Source organism: Phascolarctos cinereus, unplaced genomic scaffold, assembly GCF_003287225.1.
Source record: "Phascolarctos cinereus isolate Bilbo 61053 unplaced genomic scaffold, phaCin_HiC Scaffold_5;HRSCAF=322, whole genome shotgun sequence".
NCBI lineage: Eukaryota > Metazoa > Chordata > Mammalia > Diprotodontia > Phascolarctidae > Phascolarctos > Phascolarctos cinereus.
The window spans coordinates 21,519,918-21,547,148 of record NW_027555958.1 but is presented as its reverse complement, the minus strand read 5'-3'; the positions used below and the strand labels follow the sequence as shown (position 1 = coordinate 21,547,148).

At 46.2% G+C, this 27,231-nt stretch overlaps 1 protein-coding gene across 3 annotated transcripts in view; it reads right to left on the bottom strand.

The window, feature by feature from the left end:
• Window positions 1–21,864: 21,864 nt before the first annotated feature.
• CLIP2 (CAP-Gly domain containing linker protein 2) overlaps window positions 21,865–27,231 on the bottom strand; it is a 128,628-nt gene continuing 123,261 nt past the window's right edge. For all 3 annotated transcript variants that reach the window (XM_021005655.2, XM_021005656.2, XM_021005657.2), the window contains one exon: window positions 21,865–26,145. In XM_021005655.2, the coding sequence (XP_020861314.1) occupies window positions 26,134–26,145 (12 nt within the window). In that variant the 3' untranslated portion in view covers window positions 21,865–26,133. The remainder of the gene's footprint in view (window positions 26,146–27,231) is intronic.

Below are 27,231 nucleotides of genomic sequence, written 5' to 3'. Positions count from 1 at the left end.
TACATATACACATACTGAAAAAAATGGAAGAAAGAACAGGTAACAGAAAATTAATGGAAGAGCCCGAGACGGTCCCATAAAAAAGAGCATCTAAAGCTTAGACTGAGCTGAGAATGTCAAAGCAAGATCAGGAGAAGCTGTGTTTTCTTTTAAGCGTTGTTGAGATGAACGGAGTGATGATAACCGCTGACAGAGAGGAGGCTGGGCTGCTTCATTCTAATTTTGTTTCTGTTTTCTCCATGAAGGAGAATGACCTTGGCACAGGAAATGTCAGGACAAAGACGGCTACTAGCAAGTCTCTACCCAAGATATACAAAGAGATAGCGAGAGGGCGTCTGGCAGTCCTTGATGAATTCAGGCTCCTGGACTCGATGAACCAGTAACATCCCCAGGTGCTGAAAGAATTGGCTGATGGGATGGGAGCCACTTTCATTAATGTCTAAAAAATCTGGGAAAACAGAAGTGTCACCAAATTGGAGAAAGGGAAATGTCCCAATTTTAAAAAAAAGCAAAGAGGATAGAGTCTGTAAGCCTTAGGCCAGTGAGCTTGACTGGAATTCCTCAGATAATTCTAGAATGGATGATTAAAGGGAAGGCTGTCAGACATCTAGAAAGGGAAGCAGCAATCATAAGCAGAATCAGCATGGCGCCTTCATCAAGAACAGGTCATGACAAGTTAAATTTATTTCCATTTGAACAATATTATTGAAACGGCAGATCAGAGAGTTTATTTAGAGTTCCGCAAAGCATTTGACCAAAAAAAATCATGGTATTCTTGTGGAAAAGATGGAGAGATGTGGACTAGAAGAGAGGTGTCAAATACATGGCCCCCAACACTCACAAGTGCATCCCAAAACAGATTAAAATGTAGTTCTTCTCTGATTTTAATGTGTTGGTGTATTAGTAAAAAAAGAAATATGTAAACACGTATGGTTTTCCAAATCCATATGTGGCCCTCAGGGATTCTTACGTACTGATTAGTGGCCCTGGTTTCTATTTGAGGTTGACACCATTGATCTAGAAGATAATAATTAGATAGACTCAGAACTAGTTTAATGATTGTTTTCAAATAACTCTTAATAATCCAATGTCCATGTGGCAAGTGATCTCCAATGGAATGCTCTAGGGATTTGTGTTTGACGCTGGACTAGTTAACATTGTTTTTATCAATAATTTAGAAAATCACATAGATGGCTTATCAGCGAGGTGGAACCATTTGTAAAACCATTGAGGCAGACCTGAGTTCAAATCCAGTCTCAGACACCTACTAGCTGTTTGACCTTGGGCAAGTCACTTAACCTCTATCTGCTTCAGTTTCCTCAATAGTAAAATGGGTAGAATAATAGCACCTACCTCCCAGGGTTGTTGTGAAGACCACATGAGACCACATGAGGTAACACAGGTAAAAATCACACCTAAAAGCACTATTTATATGTTAGCTATTATTCCCAAGTAACACAAAAGGGCGAGAGCTAACCCAATGGACAACTGACTCAGGTTCCAAAATGATTTTGACGGGCTAGAGCATTAAGATGAACTTAATAAGATGAAATTCAGTAAGGGGAAGTGCTAATTCCTCTCCTTTTCTTCAAAAATTCAACCTGACACATACAAGGTGGGCAGGCATAGTTAGATAGCAGATAAAACCTGGGCTGGGGGCAGTGGTTAGTGAACTGCAAGTTTAATATGAGGCAGCAGCATGCCATGGCAGCCAAAAAAAGCTAAGGGGACCTTGGGCTACGTTAAGAATTCCAGGAATTAGGAATTGGTAGTCCCTATTGCCTCAGTTTCCTCATCTGTCAAATGAGCTGGAGAAGGAAATGGTAAACCACTCTAGTATCTTTGCTAAGAAAACCTCGAATGGGGTCACAGAGAGTCAGACATGACTGAAAGGACTGACCGTGCACTCTGGGGTGGTCAGACCAAGCTTGCAATGTTGTGTTCAGGTCTAGAGGCTGGGGTTTGAGAAGGACAGATGGAGAAGGGCTTTGAGACCAAGACGTATGAGGAACAGTTAAAGGAACTGAGATTGTCTAGCCTGGAGAAGGGAAGACTCAGGCACAAGCCCTTAACTGTTTTTAAACATCTGAAGGGCTGGTAAGTGTAGGAGGAATTAGACTCGTTTTTGGCCCCAGAGGCAGAAGGAGCGGCCACTGTGGAAGCTGTGAAGGGGGAAATGTAGACTTGATAGCAGGAGATACTTTCCCCCAATTACAGCTGTCCCCACGTGGAATGGGCTGCCTGGAGAGGGCATGGATGACCCCCGGAGGAGGTCTTGGAGGAGCGGCTGGATCATCGTCTGCCCGATTGCTGCAGCGGAGATCCTGGTGGACAGGCGGGATGGGTGGCGGCTGAGCTCCTGCTACCCGCGCAGTTCTGGGATGCTGCGAACGTGGGAGCAGGGGCTGATGAGCGAGGTCACCTCGGCTCACAGAGCACAGACCTGTCAGGGAGCTTCCAGATCGCTGAGCTCACGTGGGAAGACTTTTCTTTTATTGATGTGCATTGATTTCTGAACATGTTTCTTCCTCGCTCCTAGACCCAGTGAACCGTCCCTTGGGACAAAAATGCGAAGAGAAGTGGAGCAAAACCAACCCAGACAGAAACTGAGTCTAACAGAACGCGTAACACCCCACAGCCGTAGTCGTCGCCTCCTAAAGAAGGAAGGAGGATGAGTTTTCTCATTTTTAAATCGGAGGTAAAGCTTACTCATTATAATTACACCAGGTACTCCTTTTTTTTCTTTCTTTCCTTCCTTCCTTCCTTCCTTCCTTCCTTCCTTCCTTCCTTCCTTCCTTCCTTCCTTCCTTCCTTCCTTCCTTCCTTCCTTCCTTCCTTCCTTTCTTTCTTTCTTTCTTTCCTTCTTTCTTTCCTTCTTTCTTTCTTTCTTTCTTTCTTTCTTTCTTTCTTTCTTTCTTTCTTTCTTTCTTTCTTTCTTTCTTTCTTTCTTTCTTTCTTTCTTTCTTTCTTTCTTTCTTTCTTTCTTTCTTTCTTTCTTTCCTTCTTTCCTTCTTTCTTTCTTTCTTTCCTGCTTTCTTTCTTTCTTTCTTTCTTTCTTTCTTTCTTTCTTTCTTTCTTCCTTTCTTCCTTTCCTTCTTTCCTTCTTTCCTTCTTTCCTTCTTTCCTTCTTTCTTTCTTTCTTTCTTTCTTTCTTTCTTTCTTTCTTTCTTTCCTTCTTTCTTTCTTTCCTTCTTCCTTTCTTTCCTTCTTTCCTTCTTTCCTTCTTTCTTTCTTCCTTTCTTTCTTTCTTTCTTTCCTTCTTTCTTTCTTTCCTTCTTCCTTTCTTTCCTTCTTTCTTTCTTCCTTTCTTTCTTTCTTTCTTTCTTTCTTTCTTCCTCTTTCTTTCTTTCCTTCCTTCCTTCCTTCCTTCCTTCCTTCCTTCCTTCCTTCCTTCCTTCCTTCCTTCCTTCCTTCCTTCCTTCTTTCTTTCTTTCTTTCTTCTTTCTTCTTTCTTTCTTTCTTTCTTTCTTTCTTTCTTTCTTTCTTTCTTTCTTTCTTTCTTTCTTCCTTCCTCTTTCTTTCTTCCTTCCTCCTCTCTCTCTCTCTCTCTCTCTCTCTCTCTCTCTCTCTCTCTCTCTCTCTCTCTCTTCCTCTCTCTTTTTTAATTGAGGAAAGTAAGTGTGTGCACTTGATTCAGGGACTTGGATGAGGTCCCATGGTTAGTGAGTGGCAGAGCCAGAACTTAAGTCCAGCTCTTGTTCACTCTTTCCACTCTGTCATCATAGAACCTGAGGAACACTAAAGTAGGAACCCACGCACTGAGAGATTGGATTAAGAAGGGCAAGATATGGGCACAGACAGTCTGCGGAGCAGGAATCGGGGACCCCGACTGAGCAGGGCAGTCCAATAGAAAAGAGGGGAGGGTTTGGAGTCAGAGGGACATCCCTTCTCTGGCTCGGCCTCAGTTTCCTCAGCTGCAAAATGACTGGTGTTGGTCTCCTCTAGGTGACTTCTAAGAGCTTCTGAGATCGAAATTGATGAAGTTTTGTTCACATCAATCCCCTCCGCACACTCTATGCCCCAGCCAAGGTGGCCAGCCAGCACTTCCAGAATGCTGCATTCCATCTCCCCCTCCATGCCTTCATGCCTGACATGTCCTCCCTCCTTTTGGAAACCTCTTTCTTCAGAGTGCCATCTCCTGAATGAAGCCTTCCCTGATTTCCCCACTCCCATCCGTGACAGGTACTCTCTCCTTCTTCAAATGACCCGCACTTAATTAGTATGTGCACATACATGTTGGGTCCCACCCCCAGCAGAATGTAGGTTCCCTGTCTCATTTTTATCTTACTACTCTGGTAATTCCTCGAACACAATAGGCATTTAATAAATGTTACTTAAATTGGATTCATAGGATTCTAGATTTAGATTTGGAAAAGACCTTAGAAGCCATTTGTCCCAACTCCCCTTTTCTACAGAAACTAAGACCCAGAGAGAGGGAGGTACTATCAGAGGCAGAGCCTGTGTTTGACCCTCAAAGGACCCTGGCTCCAAATCTGCTGGTCTTCCCATTGTATCACACGACCTCCCTCCTGCACCACAGATTAAACTCAACCTGAGCAGAGATTGTGCAGCAGGGTTGGGGTGCATCAGTGAGAATGCCTTTGACATTGAGATGAACCCCTTGGAAATAGGGGCTGCCCACAAGCTCATAGGATTCCTACTAAGGGCTGCAGTGTGGGTGGGATTGAGGCAACAGGTGGGGGCAAGCAGAAACATCTGTCTGGAGGAGAGGACCATGGGAGAGGCTGGCTGGTCAGGCGTGTAATCCCTGTCCTACTGGCAAAGAACCTGGGGATGGCAGAGTTCAGATATTAGGCCCAAGCAGACTAGGCAGAAAAGGCCATATTCCCCTTGAATCCCTGGCTGAAGAGGGCAATGCCCAGTAAGAACTGGGTATTAGTCAGAGTAGAAATGAGAGAGAAGCTGAGCATCTGGGCTGATGCCCGTTGGCCTATAGGAAACCTTGAGCCTCATCACCTATTCTCAGCTTACCTCTCTGTTAAATGAGGGGACAGAAGACCTCTACGGTCCCTCCCAGCTGGACATCCCCTACTTGCTGTGATTTGGTTTCCAGGGGCCCAGTCTGATGGGCAACAACCAAGAGGGAGTTAGGGAGAAGCAAGACTGCTTCTTCTACTCTCACAAGCTAGGAAGACTTCCTGGAGGAGGCAGGATTCAAGGACAGCTTCCACTCATTTCCCATCAGGTGAAGTATGGGAGTTCTGGAGAGCAATGGGGGATGGTAGCAAGAAACCAGACTCATTGGGTCAGGTTGTCCAGGCCCAATCACTGGCAGCAGAATTGCTGACCCTGCTTCCTTTCCCGTCTTTTTACACTTTACTCCCTCCCAGGCCCTCCATGATCCACTGACGTGGGACTGTCTGATCTTCCTGCCACATGGCGTTCCATCTCCTGACTCCACGTGTTTGCACAGGCTGGTCCCCATGTCTGGAGCTCCCTCCCTCCTCGCCTCTTCCTCTTAGCTCCCCTGGCCTCCTTCAAGACTGAGCTCAAAACCCACCTTCTGCCAAAGGGCCTGTGCAGCCCCCACCCACAGCCCCTTCCCCTTGCCCCAAGTCTCTGGTGTTTGCAGGGGCTCTTCTTGGCAGGAATGACAGGGACTGGCTGTTGGCCCCCACCCTCTTTGTGTTCCTTGTGCTTTGCACATAGCCTGGCACATAGTAAGTGCTTAATGAATGACTGGTGCTGCCTGAATCAGTGTCTGACCCTCCTCATCAGTACCCTCTACCTCACTTAGCTTCCTAGGGAAGAACAAATACCAGTGTTTCCCGTGTGTGTGTGTGTGTGTGTGTGTGTGTGTGTGTGTGTGTGTTGGGAAAAGCCTTTGTCTCTCAAGCCAGAAAACTTGAGCTTTCTGTGCCTTAGTTCCCCCAGTGTGACATCTCCAGAGGTTCTAGATGGTATTTTGGGCCCCTCCCAGCTCTGGCATTCTTTGCCTTGGAATCCATCAAAGATCAGTTGTAAAGCCCCAGTGTCCTTGCCCGGCTGTGGCCTCCAGCCCCCCCCAGCTCTTCAGGATCACCCTGGGCTTTGCAGGCCTGGTCCCATCCCAGCTCTGCAGGCAGCAAGGAGCTGAGCCAGTCCTGGTAGGACAAGGCCAAGGTTATGGGCTCCAACCACATTGTTATTCTGCTCACCAGGATCTCTCCCCCACCCAAAGTAAACTTCGAGAATGTCTATCAGCTTGATCTAGTAATTAATACCCTTGACGGTTTTTATTGGAATGAGACAGGACCTGAACATGCCTTGCCTTTTAATTAATAACCAGCCTCCACCATGGCTGGGGGAACATACTCCCTCGCCTCCTGTCCTTGGGAACAGAGATTCCGAGAACCCCCCCTCCCCCAGCCCAGTCCCCCAGCCAGCCACAGCAGCCAGCCCTCTTGGCAGGCCAGCTCAGACCATTGTCCTGTGCCCTGAATCACAATCAAGCTGGCCTCGTCCATCTGATCCTTGCTCTCCCCTACCAGCCCTTCCCCCACGCCCAGCACATTACACACACACACACACACACACACACACACACACACACACACACACACACACACACACACACACACACACACACACACACACACACACTGCTTCTCCAACATACAGTGCCAGATCTCTCCTGTTATCCACGGTCCCAATCTGGCCCAAACATAACAATTCAGCCATGGATTGTTTAGGAGAGAGAGAGAACCCTGAGGTTCCTGGGCTGGGGGAATCCCTTTCCAGGGTGGGGAGAGAGATTCCCTGAGAGCAGAGGGGAGGAGAAAGAGCGACCTCACGGGCCCAGTAGGAGTGGGCATGCGAGTCTGGGGAAAGGTTTGGCTGCCTGTGAGATAGAGGGGCATCCCCAAACAAGATGTCTGAGGGTGTACTGGGATTCGAATGCTCACAATGACGCTCATTCTCATGCCAATGGACTCAGGATGTGCTGGACAATAGAGGCCCTGGGCTGGATCCCATGTGGGAAGTAGTGACCTCTTCTTCACGGAATCCCAGCCAGACTGGTAGGTGGTGAGGAGAGGATGAGGACAGACAGACAACAGACAGGCAGGCAGGTGGGGGCTGGGGTCAGCAGACAGACAGAAAGGTAATTTTCACTCACTGATCCTAATTCTGTCCTTTGGGACCAAGCAAACTGAGTCTACTCTCTCTCCCACTTGAGAGCCTTCAGATATTTGAAACGATTATGTCTTCTCTTCTTCAAACAGACAGACAGACACCGGTGAAGAGAGAGAGCCTAGAAACACGCGTGCCCAGCCCGTGGACAAGGTTTCCTTCTGCTCTCACTTCTTGGAGTTTCCCTGGAGGGTTCCTGGACAGACTTGTTTGTGCTCCTTGCCTCACTCCTGGCTCCTCATACCCTTCTTTAATATCAGCTAGGGGCTTCCTATCAGACTGGGAGCTCCTTGAGGCAGGGACCATGTCTCTCCCTGCAGATTCTGGAAATAAGGGATCCTTGGGCTTATCCAACTCCAGTTGGGAAGGATCCTCAGAGCAAATATTTATAATGCTCTTGAACATTTACAAAGAGATCTTCAGATCTGACCTTGCCTCCCACCTGCCCATCAGCTCCAATCTAAAGGTTAGCCTTCCCAGGTATTCAAGGCCCTCCAGTGTCTTTCCCTACCTGTCCAACCTTCAGGAAATGGCTCATCCTCTTCCCCAACCAAGAGGGTCTCACTGTCCCCCACATCATTAGAGTGGCCAAGGGCTGGGACGGGGGGATAAGCTTAAGTCAGTCCCTGCTCAGGGCTGATAATGCTGTGGGAGAATAAGGATATTCTTGTAACCTCTACTCAACCTTTACTTGCTAAGAAATAGTGAAGACTGACCTGGTTGTCTTCACCAGGATGGTTTCCATGCAATGGAGGAAAAAGTGAGAATGGAAAAAGTGAAAATGGAAAAAGTGAGAATGGAAAAAAAGTGAAAATGGAAAAAAAAATTACTGTTAAGTAGAAATAGACAAGATGACAGTGAAAGTTATTAATGAAAGGAAACAAATTTGGCATCACGGTTATCAGTGAGATTGGGTGGCTTTATCAGTGAGATTGGGTGGCTCATAATTGGGATTTGGGATTTGAAAGGGTAAACCTATTCAAAAGAAATCAGAGTAGATTAACCCTGGGAGGTAAGTGCTATTATTAGCCCCATTTTACAGATGAGGAAACTGAGGCTGAGTGGCTTAAAGTGATGTGCCCAGGGTCACACAGCTAATAAGTGTCTGAGGTAGGATTTGAACTTGGGTCTTCCTGACTCTAGGTCCAGCACTCTATTCATCACACCACCTAGCTGCCTGGATTTTCATAAAGGAGAGCCTGGATATAGGCTTATACAAATTTTATAGAACTGAAAAAGTAGGTTTGTAAGTGTTAATAATTTTTTTAATGACTATCTTCTGTAGCAATGGAGTCTGTGACTTCTTCCCATTCATTCTCTGTCTTTCCTTCTTTCAGATACTTTAATAATCACTTCCTCAATGCTCTCAACATTGTACCATTTCTCACACAGATTTTGTGCATTTTATGTGCATTTGATCTGGACTAGGTGCTCCTCCTGTCTTCTTCTTGCTCAGCATCATTTCTATTTCCTTACAGAGAACATCTGCATTTGGACACTCAGGGGTTAAGAGATCAAATGTGGTGGTTCTGCTGTCATGATGTCTAAAATAGTTTACAAGAGAATGTGTTCTGCTTTTGTCTTTTTGTCTCTTTGCATTTATAAATGCTCCTGGGGGATCCAGCTTAATTGGGTCTCCCACCAAGTTTCTGCAGACGTAGGTTCCCTACCACTCTTTGTGAGGAATCCTGTAGCTAACTCCTATTATCATCCACTGTAAGGTTTTACAAATAAGTTTATGTACTAAAAATGTGCTTTGGCTGCCATGTATTTCCATTTGGCAAAGAGATTTGCTGGCAGAGAATTCTTTCGGCTAATTGTTAGTGGCAGTGGCTTTATCTTGGTTAACTGCTTTACATCCTACTTCTGTAGAAAATTGTGGTAACTAGAACAATGTCTTTTCCTTTATCCATTTCCTATTTTTTATTGCCTGTGTTTGAATAGGTCAGGTTTGAGCAGTTGTAACTGTGTACGGTATCTTCTCATTGTTACTCTTTCTTCTAAATTAGCATTAATTTTGACCTTTGCTCTACTGAGCTGATGATCTAACATACAAGCTGTGTATTAGTAAATGACTCCCACGTAAACATTTCCTGTCTGGCAACATCCAAATTTAAATTTTTTTGTGATGGTGGGTGCTGACCATACCTGCTACCTTTTGACTCTTTTCTTGAAGAAAGTGTCTGTAATTTAGGAAGCCTCTGAGAAGGCTGAATAAGCCCTTGGCATCTTTCACTTTTAATGCCAAACAAAATTTTCTGTCATGGTTTTTGTTGTCCTGCCCTGTGCCCATCTTTGAAAGGAAGTCAGTGAGTATCGGTATAGGTACTGACTTGGTCTGGAAGATCTTGTCCAAGTGGTTTGATTGTTTTCATTTTCTGCATCAGATGTTGCTACGTGGGTGGCAACTACCTTCATGGTCTTCTTTTAACTTATAGTTGTTAATATGTGAGATAATAATAACAATAACAATAATAATAGTTAACAGTTATCTAGTGCTTATGATGGGCTGGTCACTATGCTAAGTGTTTTATAATTTACATAATACATATATGTTTATATAAACTAAAATTTATCTCACTTGATCCTCAAAAAGCCCTAAAAGGTAGGTGCTATTATTATTTCCATTCTACAGATGAGGAAATGGAGGTGGTCAGAGGTTAAGTGACTTGTTCAAGGTCACACAGCTAGTAAGTGGCCAGATTTGAACTCAGGTCTTCCTAACTTCAGGCTTAGTGATCCATCCAACCATACCACCTAGTTTCCCAAGCATCCAACATAATGATGATTTTTGTTACTTCCATACTCTGCCAATACCTTTATTTGTCTCCTGAATGGGAACCTGTAAGCCATCCTTCCTTCAAGCTGTCATTGATCATCTGAGATATTTGTAATGCATTTTTCAGACCTTAAAGCATTATATAAACATATGTTGTTATTATTCTTCTTGTTATTATCATCAAATTGCAACTTCTTCCCATCTTCTATGCTTCCATTTCTCCTTCATTACTGGATGTCACAAGGATCTCACCTTTAGGAAACCAACATTTAATTTAATGTTTACAGATAATCTGAAAACTGAGATTTGTATCAAGCTTTGCCTCCTTTCCTACAAAGAGTTTATGGGCACTGAAAAAGTAGACCAAGGCCAGACAGGACTGAGGGTGAGTCACTTGGTATTTTTCTTTGTTTTGTGGTGATGAGACTCTCCATGCTTGGGTAGATCCTTAGACAATAGACACCCAGGTCATTGCCAGGCCTCTATGCAAAGCTTTTCCATCTTGGTAGGACCAGTAAGAGACTGCGCTCCACAGCCTTAGGCTGTCAGTCAACAATCATATATTAAGTGTATGCTATGTGCCACGCACTGTGCAAAGCATTCAGGATACAAGAAAAAGCAAAAACAAACTCTGTGCCCTCAAGAAGCTCCCATTCTAACGGGAGAGACACCATACAAATAACTGGGCCCATACAAGATGTGTCCAGGGTAGATGGAAGGCAAGGGGAAGGCCTCCTGAAGAAGGCTGAATTTGAGCTGAGTCTTAAAGGATCTGGAGAAGCCAGGAAGCAGAGATGAGAAGGGAGAGAATTCTGGGCACAAAAGCAACCGGTCCAAGGATATGGACTCCAAGGGTGGAGTGTTGTATGCCAAGAACTTAAAAAAATCAGTGAAGATGGATTGTAGAGACCAAGGATGGCCACTGGGTGGCACCATAGCACATAGCGCATTGGACTTGGAATCAGGAAGACTCATCTTCATGAGTTCAAATCTGGCCTCAGACACTGATTAGCTGTGTGACCCTGGGCAAGTCATTTTGCTCTGTTTGCCTCAGTTTCTTCATCTCTAAAATGAGCTGGAGAATTAAATGGCAAACCACTCCAGTATCTTTGCCAAGAAAACTGCAAATAGGGTCACGAAGAGTCAGACACAACTGAAATGACTGAACAACAACAGCAATGATAACAGTGGCCAAAGAAGATGGAAAAGTAAGAGAAGAGTAAAGAGGTGAAGGGCTTTACCTGTCAAGTATTCCATTCTATATTTGGTCCTGGAGGTAATAGGGAGCCACTGGAGTTTATTGAGTCCAATAGATTCGTACTGTAGGAAAATCACTTTGGTGGCTGAATGGGCGATGGACTGGAGTGGGGAGAGATGGAAGGCAGCAGACCCCTCCTCCAGCAGCTATTGCAATAATCCAGGTGTGAGGGGATGAGGGGCAGCACCAAAGTGGGGGCGGTGTCAGAGGATGGGGGATGTTGGAAAGGTAGATGTGCCAAGGGAAGGAAGTTATGGTCTGGGATATCACCAAGAAGTAGAGGGGACCCCAATAAAGCTTTTCACTGACCTACCCTTTCCAGAGGCAATTGTAATGGGGTTTTATTACACTTCTCAAGAAAGGGGTGGAGAGGAGAGGGTAGGGAGAAGGCTACTCTTGCAGCAGCTGGAGTATTACAGACCCCAGGGGCGTGGCTCCTCCTGGGCATTGCATCTGGTGGTCTCGTTTGGAGGGTGGAAAATGTCTGGAGAGAAGCTCTATCTTGTTCTCAATGTGACTTTGATCTCCTTTGCTAGGTCTCTCTCTATATATTTTTTTACTTTTTTTTTTTGGTGAGGCATTTGGGGTTAAGTGACTTGCTCAGGGTCACACAGCTAGTAAGTGTTAAGTGTCTGAGGCTGGATTTGAACTCAGGTCCTCCTGACTCCAAGGCCAGAGCTCACCTCACTGCGCCACCTAGGTCTCTATATTTTAAAAGCTTTTTATTCCATTCACTTTGGAGATAATGAGTTTCTGGTGTACAGTCAGCTATTGAAAACCTTCTTAAGTGCTTATGGACCCCTGTTGCATTTCAGTGGTCATGGGCAACAATTTGGTCTGAGGTAGTGGTCTGGCTTCAGTACAGTTCACTGGTAGAGTTCTCCAGGACATTTTGAGAGTAGTACTTGTAGTATTTGTCACCTGTCAGGCCATGAAAGATGGAGAGCTTCTTTTCAAAATTAACAGGCATTTATTTTTGCTCCCTCCCACCTTCCCTTTCCCATTGAGAAAGGAAAAGAAGACCTTTGTCGTAAATGTGCAGTCAAGCAAAACGCTGGTAAGCTTCTGATGTATAATTCGAATCCCCAGGTCTCCTACCTTGCTTAGTATTCAGCTGATTTCAGTAAGCAGCTGCCAGAATAACTTTTTTTTTAAACACAGGTTTGACCATGTCATTCTCCTGCTCAAGAATATTAACTAGCTCCCTATTCCCTCCAGGGTAAAATATAAATTCCTCAGTTTTCTATTTAAAGCCTTTCACATTCTGGGTCCTATTTTCTTTTCTACTTATTAACCATTGCTTCTCTTCTCATACACATCACTCCAGCCAATCTGGTATTTTTGCTATTTCTCACACTCCACTTCCCGACTCCTTGAATTTGTACTGGCTGCTCCCTGGAATAAGTTCCCTCTTGACCTTCATCTCCTAGAATACTTAGCTCTTAGAATCCTGTGCTTGCTGCTCCATAGTAGGTTTAAAAAAAATACTCGGTTGTAATTGAGTTGAATTGGAAGTTACCAAATAATCCCTAGGGGTGAGACCCTATCTACCCTGTGACTCAAGTCCTTGGGTTTCTGTCTCTTTCTCTACCCCTCAATCCGAGGGGGCCTTTCCTGCTCCTTGCCCAGGTTCCCAAGTGCTCAAGTTCTGTCCCTATGGTGACCGGCTAAAGTTACCCTCTCCTCCTCTTCCACCCCCCATTCATCTCCCTTCTCCAGCTCCACCTGCCTACTTGGTGATGCCGCTGCTATTTTTAAAGTAGACACCTTATTGAGATTCAAATGACTCGTTCAAATCTTGGCTCCTTTGCATAATTCCCTTCAATTAATGTTGGAAGATTTGGAAAGAGAGTGGGTGCAAACGAATAGGACCCTAGGCTCTGGGGACTTAGGAGTCTCTCCAGACTGGTCTCACCTAGCCACCTGCACTCCCGTTCTTTGTCCCCAGGCCTGCCCTCAGTTCCAACAGTGAGTAATTCACACCAATTTCTCTTGTGGGCAGACAGGAGGGGAGAAAGGCCCAATCCTTGCCTTCAGGAAGCTTATAATCTAGGCAGGAGAGAGGACTCACATGAAGGTAAGTGAAATGCCCAACCAAGAATTAATTACTGACTCTCCTGGCTGGGAATTAGAGGAGTGATTAGTGTGGACCGGCTTAGGAGCAGATGAGACTGCAGCACTTGAGCTGGTCCTTGAAGAGTGGACAAGATTCAAATTCAATGAACAAGGCACCTAGTATGTTCAGGTAACAGTACCAGGTACAAGAGATACTCAGGGAAAATAACACAGTGTCTGCTGACAACGGGCTCACAATCAGTTAGAGAGATGAGATAGGGAGACAGATGATAATTCAAGTTAGTAAAGAATTAAACTCATAGGGGAGGTCAAGCAGAAGGCCCTTGTGATTTAAAGAGGAGACACTCATTTCTAGATGGGTGGTTCAGGGAAAGACTCTTGGAGGAAGTAGCATCTGACCTGGGCTTTGGAGGAGAAAGTCGTTAATAAGTAAAAATGGACATGTGCTATGACAGAAAGTACACCAGATGTGATATCAGTAGCACTGGATTTGAGTCTCGACTTTGACATTTATTAGTTGAGTCACCTTGGGCAAGTCACTTCACTGCTCCTAGCCTCAGTTTCCTTACCTGTAAAATGGGGATAATAATACTCCCACTACCTACCTTGAAGGGTCCTTATGAGGAAAAATTCTTTGTGAATATTACAGTACTAGAGGACAGTGAGTTATTATGGGATAGGGGAGGGGTGTGTTCTACCTAAGGTAGATGTCATTAACAAAGGTATAGAGGTAAGAGGGAGTATTTTAAGGTCAAATGGGGTCAGAATGTGGAGTACATAGATTTAGAACTGAAAGAGAATCCCCTCATTTTACAGATGAGGACCACAGAGGTGGAGTGACATCCGAAGCTACTAAGGTGTAAAGTGGAAGGGATTTGAACACAGGTCTTTCCAACTCCAAATCCAAGACTCTATTCACTCTGCCATGCTTCCTCTCAAAAAGAAAAAGGTCCTAGACCTCCTTAGGGGGGTCATCTATTCCAATTCCCTCCTTTTACAAATGAGAAACTGAGGTCCTGAGAGAAGTCTTCTGAAAGGAAATAGTGGCTGGAAACATAAATTGGAATCTTACTGTAGAAGGTTTGGAATCCAAGAGCGTTTTATCTAAGGCTTCTATTTTTAGAACTAGAATGAACAGACCCCGGAGGCCATCTAGTGCAGCTCTCTCATTTTGAAAAAACTTAGGTCCAAAAAGAGGAAATGACTGGCTCAGTGTCACACAGGTAGAAAGTAGTAGAATCAGGATTTTCACTCAGCACCTCTGACTACAATTCAATACTCTTTCCATGGTACTACACTGTCTCATATTATAGGCTACAGGGAACTTTTGAAGGCTAGGACCAGGAAAGCAATGAAAGCAATGACACTAGGAAGATGGCCACCACAGACAAATATGTGTTATCTTCCCCTACTAGAGTGTAAACCCCTTCAGGACAGGGACTGTCTTAGTTGCTTCCTTGGAGGACCCATGGATCAGCAAACAGCAAAGGAGCAGAGGTTGGCAGTAAGGCAAGAGGAGACTAGGAGACCGGAGAGTCAGGAGAGCTGAAGGGGGAGGAGGTGTCAAGAAGAAGAGGTCACTAAGGCGTGGGAAGCTGCAAAGGGGTCAAGGAGGATGAGAGCTGAGAAAAGGCCACTGGGCTTGGCAATGAGGTTGTTGGTGACCTGAGGGGTCCCAGCAGAGTAGTGGGATGGAAAGCAAGGAGAGTAAGGAGGGACTGAAAAGCTTGGAGGGGATGACAAAGAGGGGCACTTTTAGAAAGTGGGAGAAGCAGGTGCACCATGGTAGGGAAAAAAAATCAGAAAGGTAGCAAGGAGCAAGGTTTGTTAGGGAGGGCCATGACGAGGCCAGACTGTCTGGAACAGAGAATGCTTATCTTGGTTATTCCAAGTTTCCCTTTCCAGCATCCATTCCCACATCTTAGTTTTGTTTTTGTTTTTTCAAGGCAACTGGGGTTAAGTGACTGCCCAGGGTCACACAGCTAGTAAGTGTCAAGTATCTCAGGTTAGATTTGAACTCAGGTCCTTCTGACTCCCATCCATTCCCACATTTTAGGACAGCCCTCTCTCCAGAAAGTCCTAACCCCATTCTCTCTTGGCTGTGGGACCTTGGGAAACATTTAACCTCTCTGAGATTTATTATCCCCATCTGTGAACTGGCCCATTGTGGGCTCGAAAGGAGATGACATCTGTAACATTGCTTATCAATCCTAGGGTGTTATAAAAGTACTTAGCCAAGTCTAGCAAGCATTTGTTAACCGCCTACTTTATGCACAGCACAGAGAGACCACCCTCAGATTCAGGAAGGCTGGGGTTAGAGGGATGCTGCAGACATCACAAGGTGCCAAGCAGGTGTTGACCTGCATGGGTAGAGAGAAGTTTTGACTGGGAATTGATGCCACTGAAACCTTAGATCCCATCCAAAAAATAACGTAAGGTATTATAGTAGGTGTGAGGGAAACAATGAATAACACAGACCCTACAGGCATATCATAGTGTAATGGAGATAGGCAGGCAAGTAGAGATGGGACACTGCAGCTGCAGAAGTAATTGTAATATAATGGTGATGGACAGCGATAGAAGGAAGGAAGGAAAAGATGACTGAAGGAAGGGATGAAGGAAAGAAGGAAGGAAGGCAGAAAAGAAGGAAGAAACAGAGGGAGGAAGGAAACATTTCTTAAGCACCTACTATGTGCTAAGTACTATGCTAAGTGCTTCACAAATATTATCTCGCTGGATCCTCACAGCAATCCTAGGAGGTAGGAGCTATTATTATCCCTATTTTACAATTCGAGGAAATTGAGGTAGACAAAGGTTGAGTGACTTGCTCAGGGTCATACAGCTACTAAGTATCTGAGGCTGGATTGGAATTCAAGTCTTCCTGACTCCAAGTCTAGTGCACATACACTGTGCCACCCAGCTACTGCCTAATGATGGGGCTAATGGAGAGATTCAGACTGGATTTGGAGCCAGAGAAGCCGAGTTTAAACCCTAGCTTTAGCACTTACTAGCTGTGTGACTTTGGCCAAATGAAAAGAACTTGGAAAAAGTCTAGGAATCAGAGGACCTGTGTGACCTTGTAGTCACTTGACTTCTTTGGGCCTCAGTTTCTTCATCTGTAAATTGAGGGGGTGGGCCTACATGGCCTCTGAGGTCCCTTCCAGCTCTACATCTACAATCCTATTATAACAGGATTTGGGGAAACTTAGCCCCAACCACACAAGGGTGGGGGCCATCCCAGAGGGAGTAGCTAGCTTTTTTTCTTTTTTGGTGAGGCAATCAGGGTTAAGTGACTTGCCCAGGGTCACACAGCTAGTAAGTGTCAAGTGACTGAAGCCAGATTTGAACTCAAGTCCTCCTGATTCCAAGGCTGGAGCTCTATCCACTGTGCCCCTTCACTGCCCCTAACTTCCTTTTTTAAACCAAACATGTCCTATTGAAGCAGACACTATTACACTACAAAGAAAAATCCCAGAAAATTTTGGGAGAGAAAGAGGAACCTTTATACTTGGATATTTCCTAGACTAGGAAAATCCTCCTTCCTCTCCTCTACCTCTTGGAATTTTTAAAGAATTAGCTCAAATTCTACCATTAAGACTTTCTTGATCCCTTCAGATGCTAGTGCTGTCCTTCCCACAACTACTTTATTTTCATATGTATTCTGTATGTACATGTATGTATCTATTTATATGTATGTGTGTACATGCATATATATATATATATATATATAACACATATATACATATATAAATATACATGTTGTCCCCATTAGAATGTAAACTCCTTATATTCATGGATGCTTCAATGGATTTGGGATCCCATCTACAGTGGTTCAGGCTGGGGCGACCCATCCAGGCCTCATTCCATCTTCTATGACTTGCCCATATCCTCCCGGGGGCCCTCTACACCTCTAGGGTTATTGCGATTCTGAGGTGGTACCCTCTGGATGGCCATCATCACACCTTGATTGTGACTGGCCTACATCCCTTATGTGTCCCATGTCTTTTATACTGTTTTGTCTATGCAATTTGTCGTTGGTAATAAACCATCACCCTTTTCACTAAGTCTAAATTGGACTTCTAATTAACTGTGGGGCTAGGCAGGTATCTCCAATTATGAAAATTATCATTGCCTCCAGCAGCTGTCATAATTTCAGCTCAGAAATTGGCTGTTAAGGACGTAAAGAGTGGTTCATATAGCTATAAAAAGTTAGCTCTGAGAAGGGCCTTGGCCTTGGAGAGAATCCATTTTAACTCGTCATTTTAGGTAAACTGAGACTTGGAGACTTGCCTTGTTCAAGGCAACTGACAAAGTACTTTTCCTTGAGCACAGATCTGACCATATGACTCCCCTACTTAGCCAACTCCAGTGGCTTCCTCCTGGCTGGAGGATAAAATATAAACACTTCTGTCTGGCTTTAACAACCCTACCCAACTGACCTTTCTAACCTCTGTGGACATTTTTCCCATTCCCACACTCTGTTACAACCTGAACTCCATCCCTCATCTCTGCATCTTTGCATCCGCTGTCCCCCATGCCTGAAATGTGCTCCCTCCTTCCCTCCACCCCATCCAGTCTCTCCCTTCCTTTAAGATGCAGCTCAGGCACCATCTTCTTCACTAAGCCTTTCCTGATCCCCCCAGCTGCTGGTGCACCCCACCCCAATCTATCTTTTTTTTTTCTATTTTTGTGAGGCAATTGGGGTTAAGTGACTTCCCCAGGGTCACACAGCTAGTGAGTATCTTGTGTCTGAGGCAGGATTTGAACTCAGGTCTCCTGACTCCAGGGCTGGTGCTCTATCCACTGTGCCACCTAGCTGCCCTACACCCCAATCTATCTTGTATTGAATTACTTTGTGTAGCTATGCCCATGCACAGTCTGTCCCCAAAGTCTTAGGGCAGTTTTAAGCAATTGAAGCTAAGCTCAAAACTACACCAAGACTTTTGGGAGAGCCTAGATATGTACTTGCTAGCTTTGTATTTAAGCTGTGTATGTTTTCATAGGTCCTTGTCCCCCAGCCTTAGAAAACGTAGGCAGGATTGCTTGATTCTTCCATTTTGTGTCTCCAAAGCCTGGCACACAGTAGGCACTTAATAAATACTGGTTGATTACCCTGGTGTAATGAAATCTCCTCTCACTATTTGACCCTCCGGGCCTCAGTTTCCTCAAGAGAGAGAAGGGACTAGAATAAATTAGCTAGGAGGTCTCTTCAGCTTTCATTGTAAGAAGGCTGAGAAGTTGAAGTTTTGCGATGGGTGAGGTGGCCACCTGGTGGCCTCTTGGAAGCATTACAAGCAAAGAAGACTTTCAGGAAGGACAGCCTGGCCAAGTAGGTCGTCTGTTGATCAGCTGTGTGCGACTCTTGGTGACCCCATGGACGCCCTTCTATCCTCCACTATCTCCTGAAGGCTGTCCAAGTTCGCCCATTGCCTAGGGTCCTTCAGGTAGCCCTCTCCCCATGAACATCTCAGACCCATTCAGACCCAAGCCCAGACTGGGCCAATTATCTTTCTGTTAACCCTAGGTAGAGAGCATGTCGGGAAGGAAAGCTGTGTTGGGAGGAGCAGTGATGGAGGCTGGAGGAGGCCAGAGCCAGGTTAGAGTTCCAGAAGAGGAACCAGAACTATTAAAGGAATGGAATGGTTGAGATGAGAAAACTTCATAATTCTGTCCTGAAGATCACGAAACCTTCAGGGAGGGCTAAGAGGTTAAAAAAATCTGAGAAAGGAGAACCCCTGTCATGGCATCCCCAGATCTCAGACTGGAAGAGCCCTCAAGGTCATCTTGTCCATTCCCCTGCTTCCCTGTGGAAGAATGTATTGTAATGGAAGATGAAACACCAAAGAAGAGAGAGAAAAGAAGAGAGAGTTTTGGGGGACACATGCACTTTTCAACCACCATAGGCAGGGGGTATTCATGGGATCCCAGATTCAGAGCTAGAAGGGGTCCATTCTAGCCCCCTCATTTTATAGAAGAGTAAACTAAACCATGTGTCCTAAGAAGATCCTACTTGGGGACCCAATAACTGCCACTTCCCTCCATGGCTTCCCCAGTAGGAATCTTGTCTAAATTAAGTCTTTTTTTTTTTGCCACAGATCAAACCTCTTTTCCTTGATGAGAATTCCAGGAGACCTGAAAAATCTACCCCAGAGAAAGTTTGCCCTTCGGGCACCAGAAAGGAGGAAAGGCACCCCTCAGCTCCCAGTGACCTCAAATGTGGTTTCAAGGCCATACAAATCAATATTTATTTACCCCAAATCTGCGGTATTACGTTCATTTCTGAGCCAAAAAATTAAAGTATTTTGTAAAATTTTATTAACTTAAGTCTCAAAATGTTTTTTTTTCAAGTTTGTAGCACTTGGACTTCTGAAATTATTGAAGTTTAAAAGTGCACCAAGGTTTTTGGGATGCCCTGTGTAAATGAGTCACGGGTCTCATCTCTGTCCCTGTCCCTATCCCTATCCCTAGTACCTACCATGGTGCCTGGCAATATTGTATGCACTTAATAAAGGCTTGGTGATTAATTGATAAAATGAAGATGAAATTCACTTCCCTGTTTCCCTCCCAGGGACATTGTGAAGATTAAATAAGATTATGTGCTTGAGAGCGCTTTCATGAGCAGTAGAAGGACTTCACCTTGGGGTCAGGAAACGGGAGTTCTCATCCTAGCAATTCCCCATAACTGACTATACTGGTGGCTAACAGTAGGAGGAACACAGTCAAGACGGTGGCTTGAGCTGACAGCATTTGAGACATCCCTCAAGGGAACCTGGAATGCTGAGGTAGGTAGAGCCAGCCTTACTCTGGGCCACTAGAGCCAGAGGGCACTGGCTATGTGTAGAAAGTGATGCTTGAGTAAGGCTTGAAGTAAGCAAGGGATCCTCCCAGGGCAAGTGAGGAGGGAGTACATTCCAAGCAGGGGGCATGGAGGTAGACCGTCTGTGGGAGCCATGGGAAGAAGGCCAGTTTGACTGGATTGTAGGGCATGGAGGGAGAGGAATGTATAATGAAGCTGGAAAGCTAGAATGGGGCCAAATTGGGAAGAATTTTAAAAGCAAACGGAGGGATTTCTATTAGATCCTAGAGGCAATAGCAGACAACCAGACTTTATTGTATAGCAGAACGACATAGTTGGATCTGCCTTTAAGGGAATTCACCTGAGTGGCCATGTGGAAGATGGATTGGAAAGGGAAGTCAGGGAGACCAATTTACAAAGGGTTCTTAACCCTATTTATATCATAGACCCCTCTGGCAGTCTGCTGAAGCCTATGGACCCCTTCTCAGAATAAAACATGTAAATGCATAAAATAAAATACATAGGATTACAAAGGAAATCAGTTATATTGAAATACAGTCATCAAAAAAGTTTTTTTTTTTAATTTCACAGACCCAGGGTAAGAATTACTGAGTTAGGAGGCAATGAGGGTCTGAACTAAGGTAGTGGCTGTGTGATCAGATGTGAGAGATGAAGTAGAAATGGTAAAATCTGATGACTGATAAAACACATGGAGGTGAAGGAGAAGGTGAAATGAAGGATAATGCTGAGGTTACCAACTGGAGGAAATGGAGGGAGGGTAGAATCACCAGTCCATTCACCATCTTGGTTTTCCTCCTCTGCACGCTCTCCAGAACTAACGGACCTAATGCTCCCAATGTGGTGTGACAAGAGCGTCCCTAATCCTGGGCACAGTCTCACTTTTAACGCCCCCCAAGACTGCATTCATTATCTTTGGATGCCATATTACACTGTTGACTCATAGTAACTTGCAGACCCCGAGGACTTTTTCAGATAAACTGGTATGTAGTCATACCTCCCCCATCTTATACGTTTGAAGTTGTGTTTTTTTTTAAAAATCCCAAGTGTAAGACTTTACATTCTTTGTTATTAAATTTCATCTTCTTGGAATCAGGCCAACAATGGTTTAGCCAGCTGCAAGTTTTTAAATCCAACTCTCATCTTCTGCAAATTGGGCAAGACATCTGTTTCTTTCATCCAAGTTACTGATTAAAAAAGGTTTGATCTCCGTATATCCTGTGCTCCCTGGCCTCTCTGTTCAGGGTCCCAAGAAAGGGGGAGGAATAGGGGGCTGTGTTCAGGAAAGGAACCAGCCCAATCTTTGAGTTCACATGGGAAGTCAGGGCACCTTTCTCTCTACTTTATCTCCCACCTCCTACCTTCTGACGTGACCTTCTCCCTGCTTGGTCCTTTTCTCCATATCCCTTCTGAGTATACTGCTCTCTGGTGGCACAAACTAGCACCCTTCCTTATGGAATCTCTAGCTTCCTTCGAAGAATCACTCGGGTGCCATCTTTCCTCGTTATTAGCACACTCTCCCTCTGGAAATTATTTTATAGTAAGTATGTGGTATTTACTTACTGGTGTGTCTGTTTTCTCCTCTCCAATAGAACGTAAGCAATGTGACGACAAGATGATTTCATTTTTGGGTTTGCAACCTCAGTGCCTAGCATCTATAAGGCACTTCATAAATATTTAATTCAATCGACCCAAACTTCACCTCTCTGGTATTGCCTTGGGCTGAGGTCCACTGTGACCCCAGCACCTTCCACATTCCAGATCCCACCTCCAGAGAAAAGGGAGCAGCTGCCTCAGGCCAGTGGATCCCAGACCTCAGCCACAAGTTTATTGTTCTTAGTAGGAACTCACCACACTTTATCAATTCAAGTTTCAGGAAGGGGGAGGGAGGGAAGGGATAAGGGGAGGCTGTGATCCATGGCAACAGACCCGAGTGACTGAAACTCATCAGTTTGTACAACATTTGAACAGAGGAAGACCCAAACAAGACAAAACTAGATCCCCAAACAGACTTTATCAGAGAAATCAACTCTCTCTCTCTCCAGGACTCTGAGTCAGACACAACCCTACCCCAGAGGCCCAAGTGATCCACTTGCACTGTGCTGGCCCAGGGAAGAGGTCCCCACCCTATTCTATTCTCCAGCTCCCCCACCCATCCACAGCCACCATGATTCTGCTAACAGGAAGTCTACGAGATTTTAGTGAGTTAACCCTTCCCTTCCTAGGTCACAAAGAGTGGCCAGAACCTGATGGAATTAACGGAGGATTTGAGCTTGGATCAGGTTGTTAAAAGTTTCCTAAATATGTTGCTGTTTGAACTGAAAACAGCATAGAAGATCTAGGTGGGGCAGGGGGTGTGGACTCTCTAGTGTTGCTCAAACATGGGGGGCGTATTTCTACATCCGAGAGGGTACCTAACCTGGGCACAGTTCCTGGGGCATAACCTTCCTAGCAGCCCTGGGTTACTAAAGGAAATTTTCATTATCACTCTTACCTCGGCTTCCTCCTCCCCCAGTAAATGAGGAGATTTGCACTCGATGATGCCCTTACTGGCTCAGAAGCCTTGGGACCCGGTAGGCCTGTCCCATTGCATCACAGGGGGACAAGGGAAGAAGAAGTAGGGATGTCATCAAGTCTCACTGAGGTTCTGTGCGGCAGGAAGGCAGCAGTGAACAAGCAGGGGGAGGACTGTTCTTGGTGAGGGGAGGCAAGGACTGGAATGGCTGGAGGAAGGGTATTCTACTGACCTTGGTCCCCTGGCAATCCTACATGGGAGGCAGCCTGGTATCGAAGAAAGGATTTGGAGGCAATAGTGCAAAGAGAAGCTGGGTTTGAAGGCGGAGGACCTGAGTTGGAGCCTTGCTACTGGTGTGACCTGGGCCTCAGTTTCCTTACCTGGACTAGTTGGCTTCTGAGGTCCCAACCAGCTCTAATTCTATCATCCCCTCTATGACCCGGGTTCAAGTCCAGCTCATCGACTTATTACCTGTGTGACCTGAGGTAAGTCACAACCTCTCTGGACTTGATGATCTGGGGGTCCTTCCAGCTCTAACCCCTATGAACCTAACAGGATCTGGGTAAGTGCTGGCCTACTGGGAACTTTGGTTATTTAATTGGCTGCCCTGCCATTGGAGGGCCCTGTAGAGCATGGAGACAGAAGCAAGATGGCCTTGGGGTAGAGATGGTTAGTGCTTCTAAGGACCAAGATCTAGGGAACAGTGACCCCAGCTGCTGCCCATCCATGGAGACACCACCCATCACGCAAACACCCCATGGGACAGAAAAAACCAGGAATCATCTCCCCATGTCCTGGGAGGGCTGGATCCCTCGAACCCAGGGTTGGGGGTGTGAGTGGGGTCTCGAGACGGAGACAGACACCTAATGGAAATCTAGTGCCTCAGAGTCCTGGGGAAGGAGGCCGTTGGGTGGTATATCCATGCATCTGTAGGTATGTTGCACAGGCTTCAGTACGTGAAGGATGTATGCTGTCAGAATACACTCCCATTGTGGAAACTCCCCTTGCTAGGGCAGATCTCAACCCATCTGTGACTTAGTACCCAAATCCTAGGGATGGGATCCGAGTGTCAGAGGCAGATTCGAACCTGGGTCTTCCTGACTCCAAGACCAGACCTCTAGTCTCCGCTTTTGAGATCTGTGATTTCTCTAGAATAGGGAATTCCCAACAAGGAAACCCATGTGTATACAACAAGTGCTAAATGAATGTTTATAAAATGGATTTATGTCCCTTTAGATGTTGGTGTGTCAGGATGTTTGTTTTTAAGGTGAGGGGAAGGAGCCTCTTTTCTGGAATGTCACATCCACCCACAAAACCCCCAGTAGAATATGCACAGACAACAATGCCTCGTGGGTCTCTCTGAAGCTCATAGGGAAATGTGGCCAGAGAGATTTCTCCCTTAGATTCGGATGGGAACTGAATCAAGCCCTATAGTTCCCCCCTGAGATTTGAACTCGGGTCTCTCTGGCCAGGGCCAGGCTCCTGATTTTGGTCCAGTTGAGTTGGCCGATGGGTAAGTGATGGGGACGGGGATGGAGAGAAGTGCATGGACTCCCCCGGCCTCCCACCCTGATAACGGTCCACGGTGTTGCCTTCCTCCTAGCTGGGAAAAGCTGGAATGCGCATGTGTTAGCGCGTCACTGTGCTAACTTACACCTGAGGCCACAAAGGATGGGGGATTTGGGGTCAGAGGACCAGGTTCGAATCTCAGCTCCTCCCTTTGTTCTCCAAGTGACCTTAGACAAAATGATTTCCTCTCTCTTGGCTTACATTTATCCACCTGTAAGAATGGAATTAGATGAGAGGACCTTTGAGGTCTCATCCCGCTCTAAATCCTAGGACCTCTCCCTTTGCTGGATCCATGGACAACTGGATATCCATCGGCCAGCCTAGGCAGCAGCTTCTTCCTGCCCTTCGCCTCTCTGCACCTAGTTTTCTCAGCGAGAGCCTGGCTTCTGAGGGCCCTTTCAGCCCTAGACCCAGGATCCCATGATCCACAGTCACAATCTTCCCGGGCCTCAGTATCTTCATCTATATAATGGGCTATATAATGGGCCAGCTGGAGCAGCTGGCCTCTGGCATTCTTTCCAGCTCTAGATTAAGGGTGGTATGATTTGCCTCCTCCCCAAGCTACAGGGATGGGGTCTCAGCTGGTTGCTCTGTCTAGCAAGAGAGAGAACTGAAACTGTGGGGAGTCCAGCGGGGGCTGCCCTTCCTCAGCTCCAAGGAAAGGAACACACAGGAGGGGGAGGAGCTGGGACCCAGTTTGAGGCTGGCTGCTTGCCCACCTCACTTAGGTCTGAGAGCACAAGTCTGACAGCATCGCGAGATGGGAGTGAGGGCCAACCTTGGATCAGCTCCTTCTAGCTCCATCCCCAGCCTAGGTCCTCCGGCCAGCCTACTGTGGGGGCAGAGGGATGGGTTATAGAGGCTGATACCCTTGCAGTTCTCCATTACTGATGACTTATCCCTAAGCCTAAGAGCTTGAGACAGCCACCCACACCCTGGGGCTTACAGCTGCAGGCTAGCAGAGATGGCCAAAGGAAGGCCACGGGACTGGCCCACCAGCATCTACAACCTTGTCTCTCTCACTCACCAGCCAGCTAGCATTAAGCTCATGCCAACAGCTGAAGGAAGCTAAGCATGGAGGACCAGGGAGGGCTTAAGACATGAAAAGGGAAGTCGGGGAGTTAGGTAACTCACCATAACACAGTAAATTTCTCCGAATGGAGGAATGGCATGTATGAAAAGTAGACAAGGTTGGCTGAGGAGGGGACTCGGTACCACGAGTGATATCACACCTCAGGGAGGAAGGGGGCAAGGGGACCCCCAGGGAGGAAAGTTTCCCACAGCCTGCACACACCAATCCTTCTGTCTCAGCTGGCGGCTTCGTTGGTCTCCCCTGGTGGGCTGGGAGTCAGTGCAGGGATTCCTGTCACCCCAGATGCCCTTTCAAGAACAGCAGCTGTCCTGGGATAGCCCAGCTGTTTCCTGGCTCGCAAGGTCAAGGCCTCTGAGGGTAAGGGGAAGCCAGGCAGAGAGGAAGGCCCAGCTCCCCAGGGGCCATGCTCCAAGTTGCTCCTGTTCGTGGGGGGGGTGGCAAGGTTCACAATTCTGGCCTCTGAGGCCAGAGTCTTCCCAGCCACACACACACATACACACACACACACCCCCCCCCCCCCTTCCAAATTGGATTCTAGAAGCCTTCCAGGGCTTCCCCAAGTGTCCAGATCAGAGACTAGAGGCCACAGGGGAGGGGGTAGAGAAGATGGGAGGGGCCCAAACTGGCTCCTACCAGCAGGACCTGCCCCTGTGGACTCCTCCAGGTCAGGGAGGTGGGATATGAAGGGGGTGGGGGGGCGGGGAGGGAAGAGGGGAGTGGGATTGTCCACATCTGTTAGTACGCTATTGTTACAAACACCATTCCTGTCTCAGAAGGGACAATCTTGGCCAAGTGCCTGGAGAAGAAGCCGGAGGCGAGCGGTAGGGTGCGTGGCTGCCCAGGTGAGCGAATGAATCCGGGCGAGAAACGGGCCTCTCTCCACCTTGGACTCCCATGGTCATTGCTTCTCCTGGAAGAGAGCAAGCAGCGGGTTATGCCCTCATCTGGACCGCCACGTCCTCACCTCCAGGCCATGCCCTGTCTGTTAGCCAGGCGGCCAAGCCTGCCCATCAGTCTGGAAGATGCCTGCGTGCTCTCAGGCCACTTACTTAACCTCTCAGGCCTCAGGCTCTCAAATGTCAAACGAAGAGCTTGGAATCTTGGTTCCAGAAGCCAGATGATGAAAGACTTCCCTCCCCTCAGGAGAGATTTGGAGGACTAGGGGTGTGAAATACCACACAAAGCAGATAGATGAAGTTACTGTGTTAGTCAATTTTATATAACTATTTGCCTTTATTACAAATATATAGTACAGCTATTATTTCTTTATTATGGGAAAATTTTTGAAAACTTTTTAAAAGTCTTATTCCCAATTTAAGTTTTTTTAAATTAATTTTTTTTTTTTGCTTTTTGGCGAGGCAATTGGGGTTAAGTGACTTGCCCAGGGTCACAAAGCTAGTAAGTCAAGTGTCTGAGGCCAGATTTGAACTCAGGTTCTCCTGACTCCAAGGCTGGAGCTCTATCCACTGCACCACCTCGCTGCCCCTCCTACTCCCAATTTTAAATAAAATGAAGCAGGGAGGGCAGGGATAGATTTCAAAATGCCCTTCCAATTCTGAATCCTATGATCCTGGTCATTCCCAGGGCCACCCCTCTCTTCTCCGCCTTGGCAAATTTTACCCATCCTTCCAGGCCTAACTCAAATCTTTCTTTCTCCAAGCAAACGTCTCTGCCCAGAGCACTGAGCGAGTCATACGCTCTGACACTCATACGCTGACCTTACAATGATTTGTTTATGTAGCCAATGTTCCTGCCTTGATTATCAGTTATCTTTAAGTGGGGGCTCATAGAATATTAGAGATGGAAGGGAGCCTTGGAGATCATTCATGGTTCCATGATTCCCTGTCCATAAGCAGCTCATGAAAATCCCCTTTGTTTGAAAGAGGAGGAAGTTATGGCCCAGAGAAAATGGTTTGCTTGGAGTCACACAGGCAGCAGCAGGACTCGAATTTAGGGCCTCTGATTCGCAATCCAGGGCTTATACCACGCCATGTAT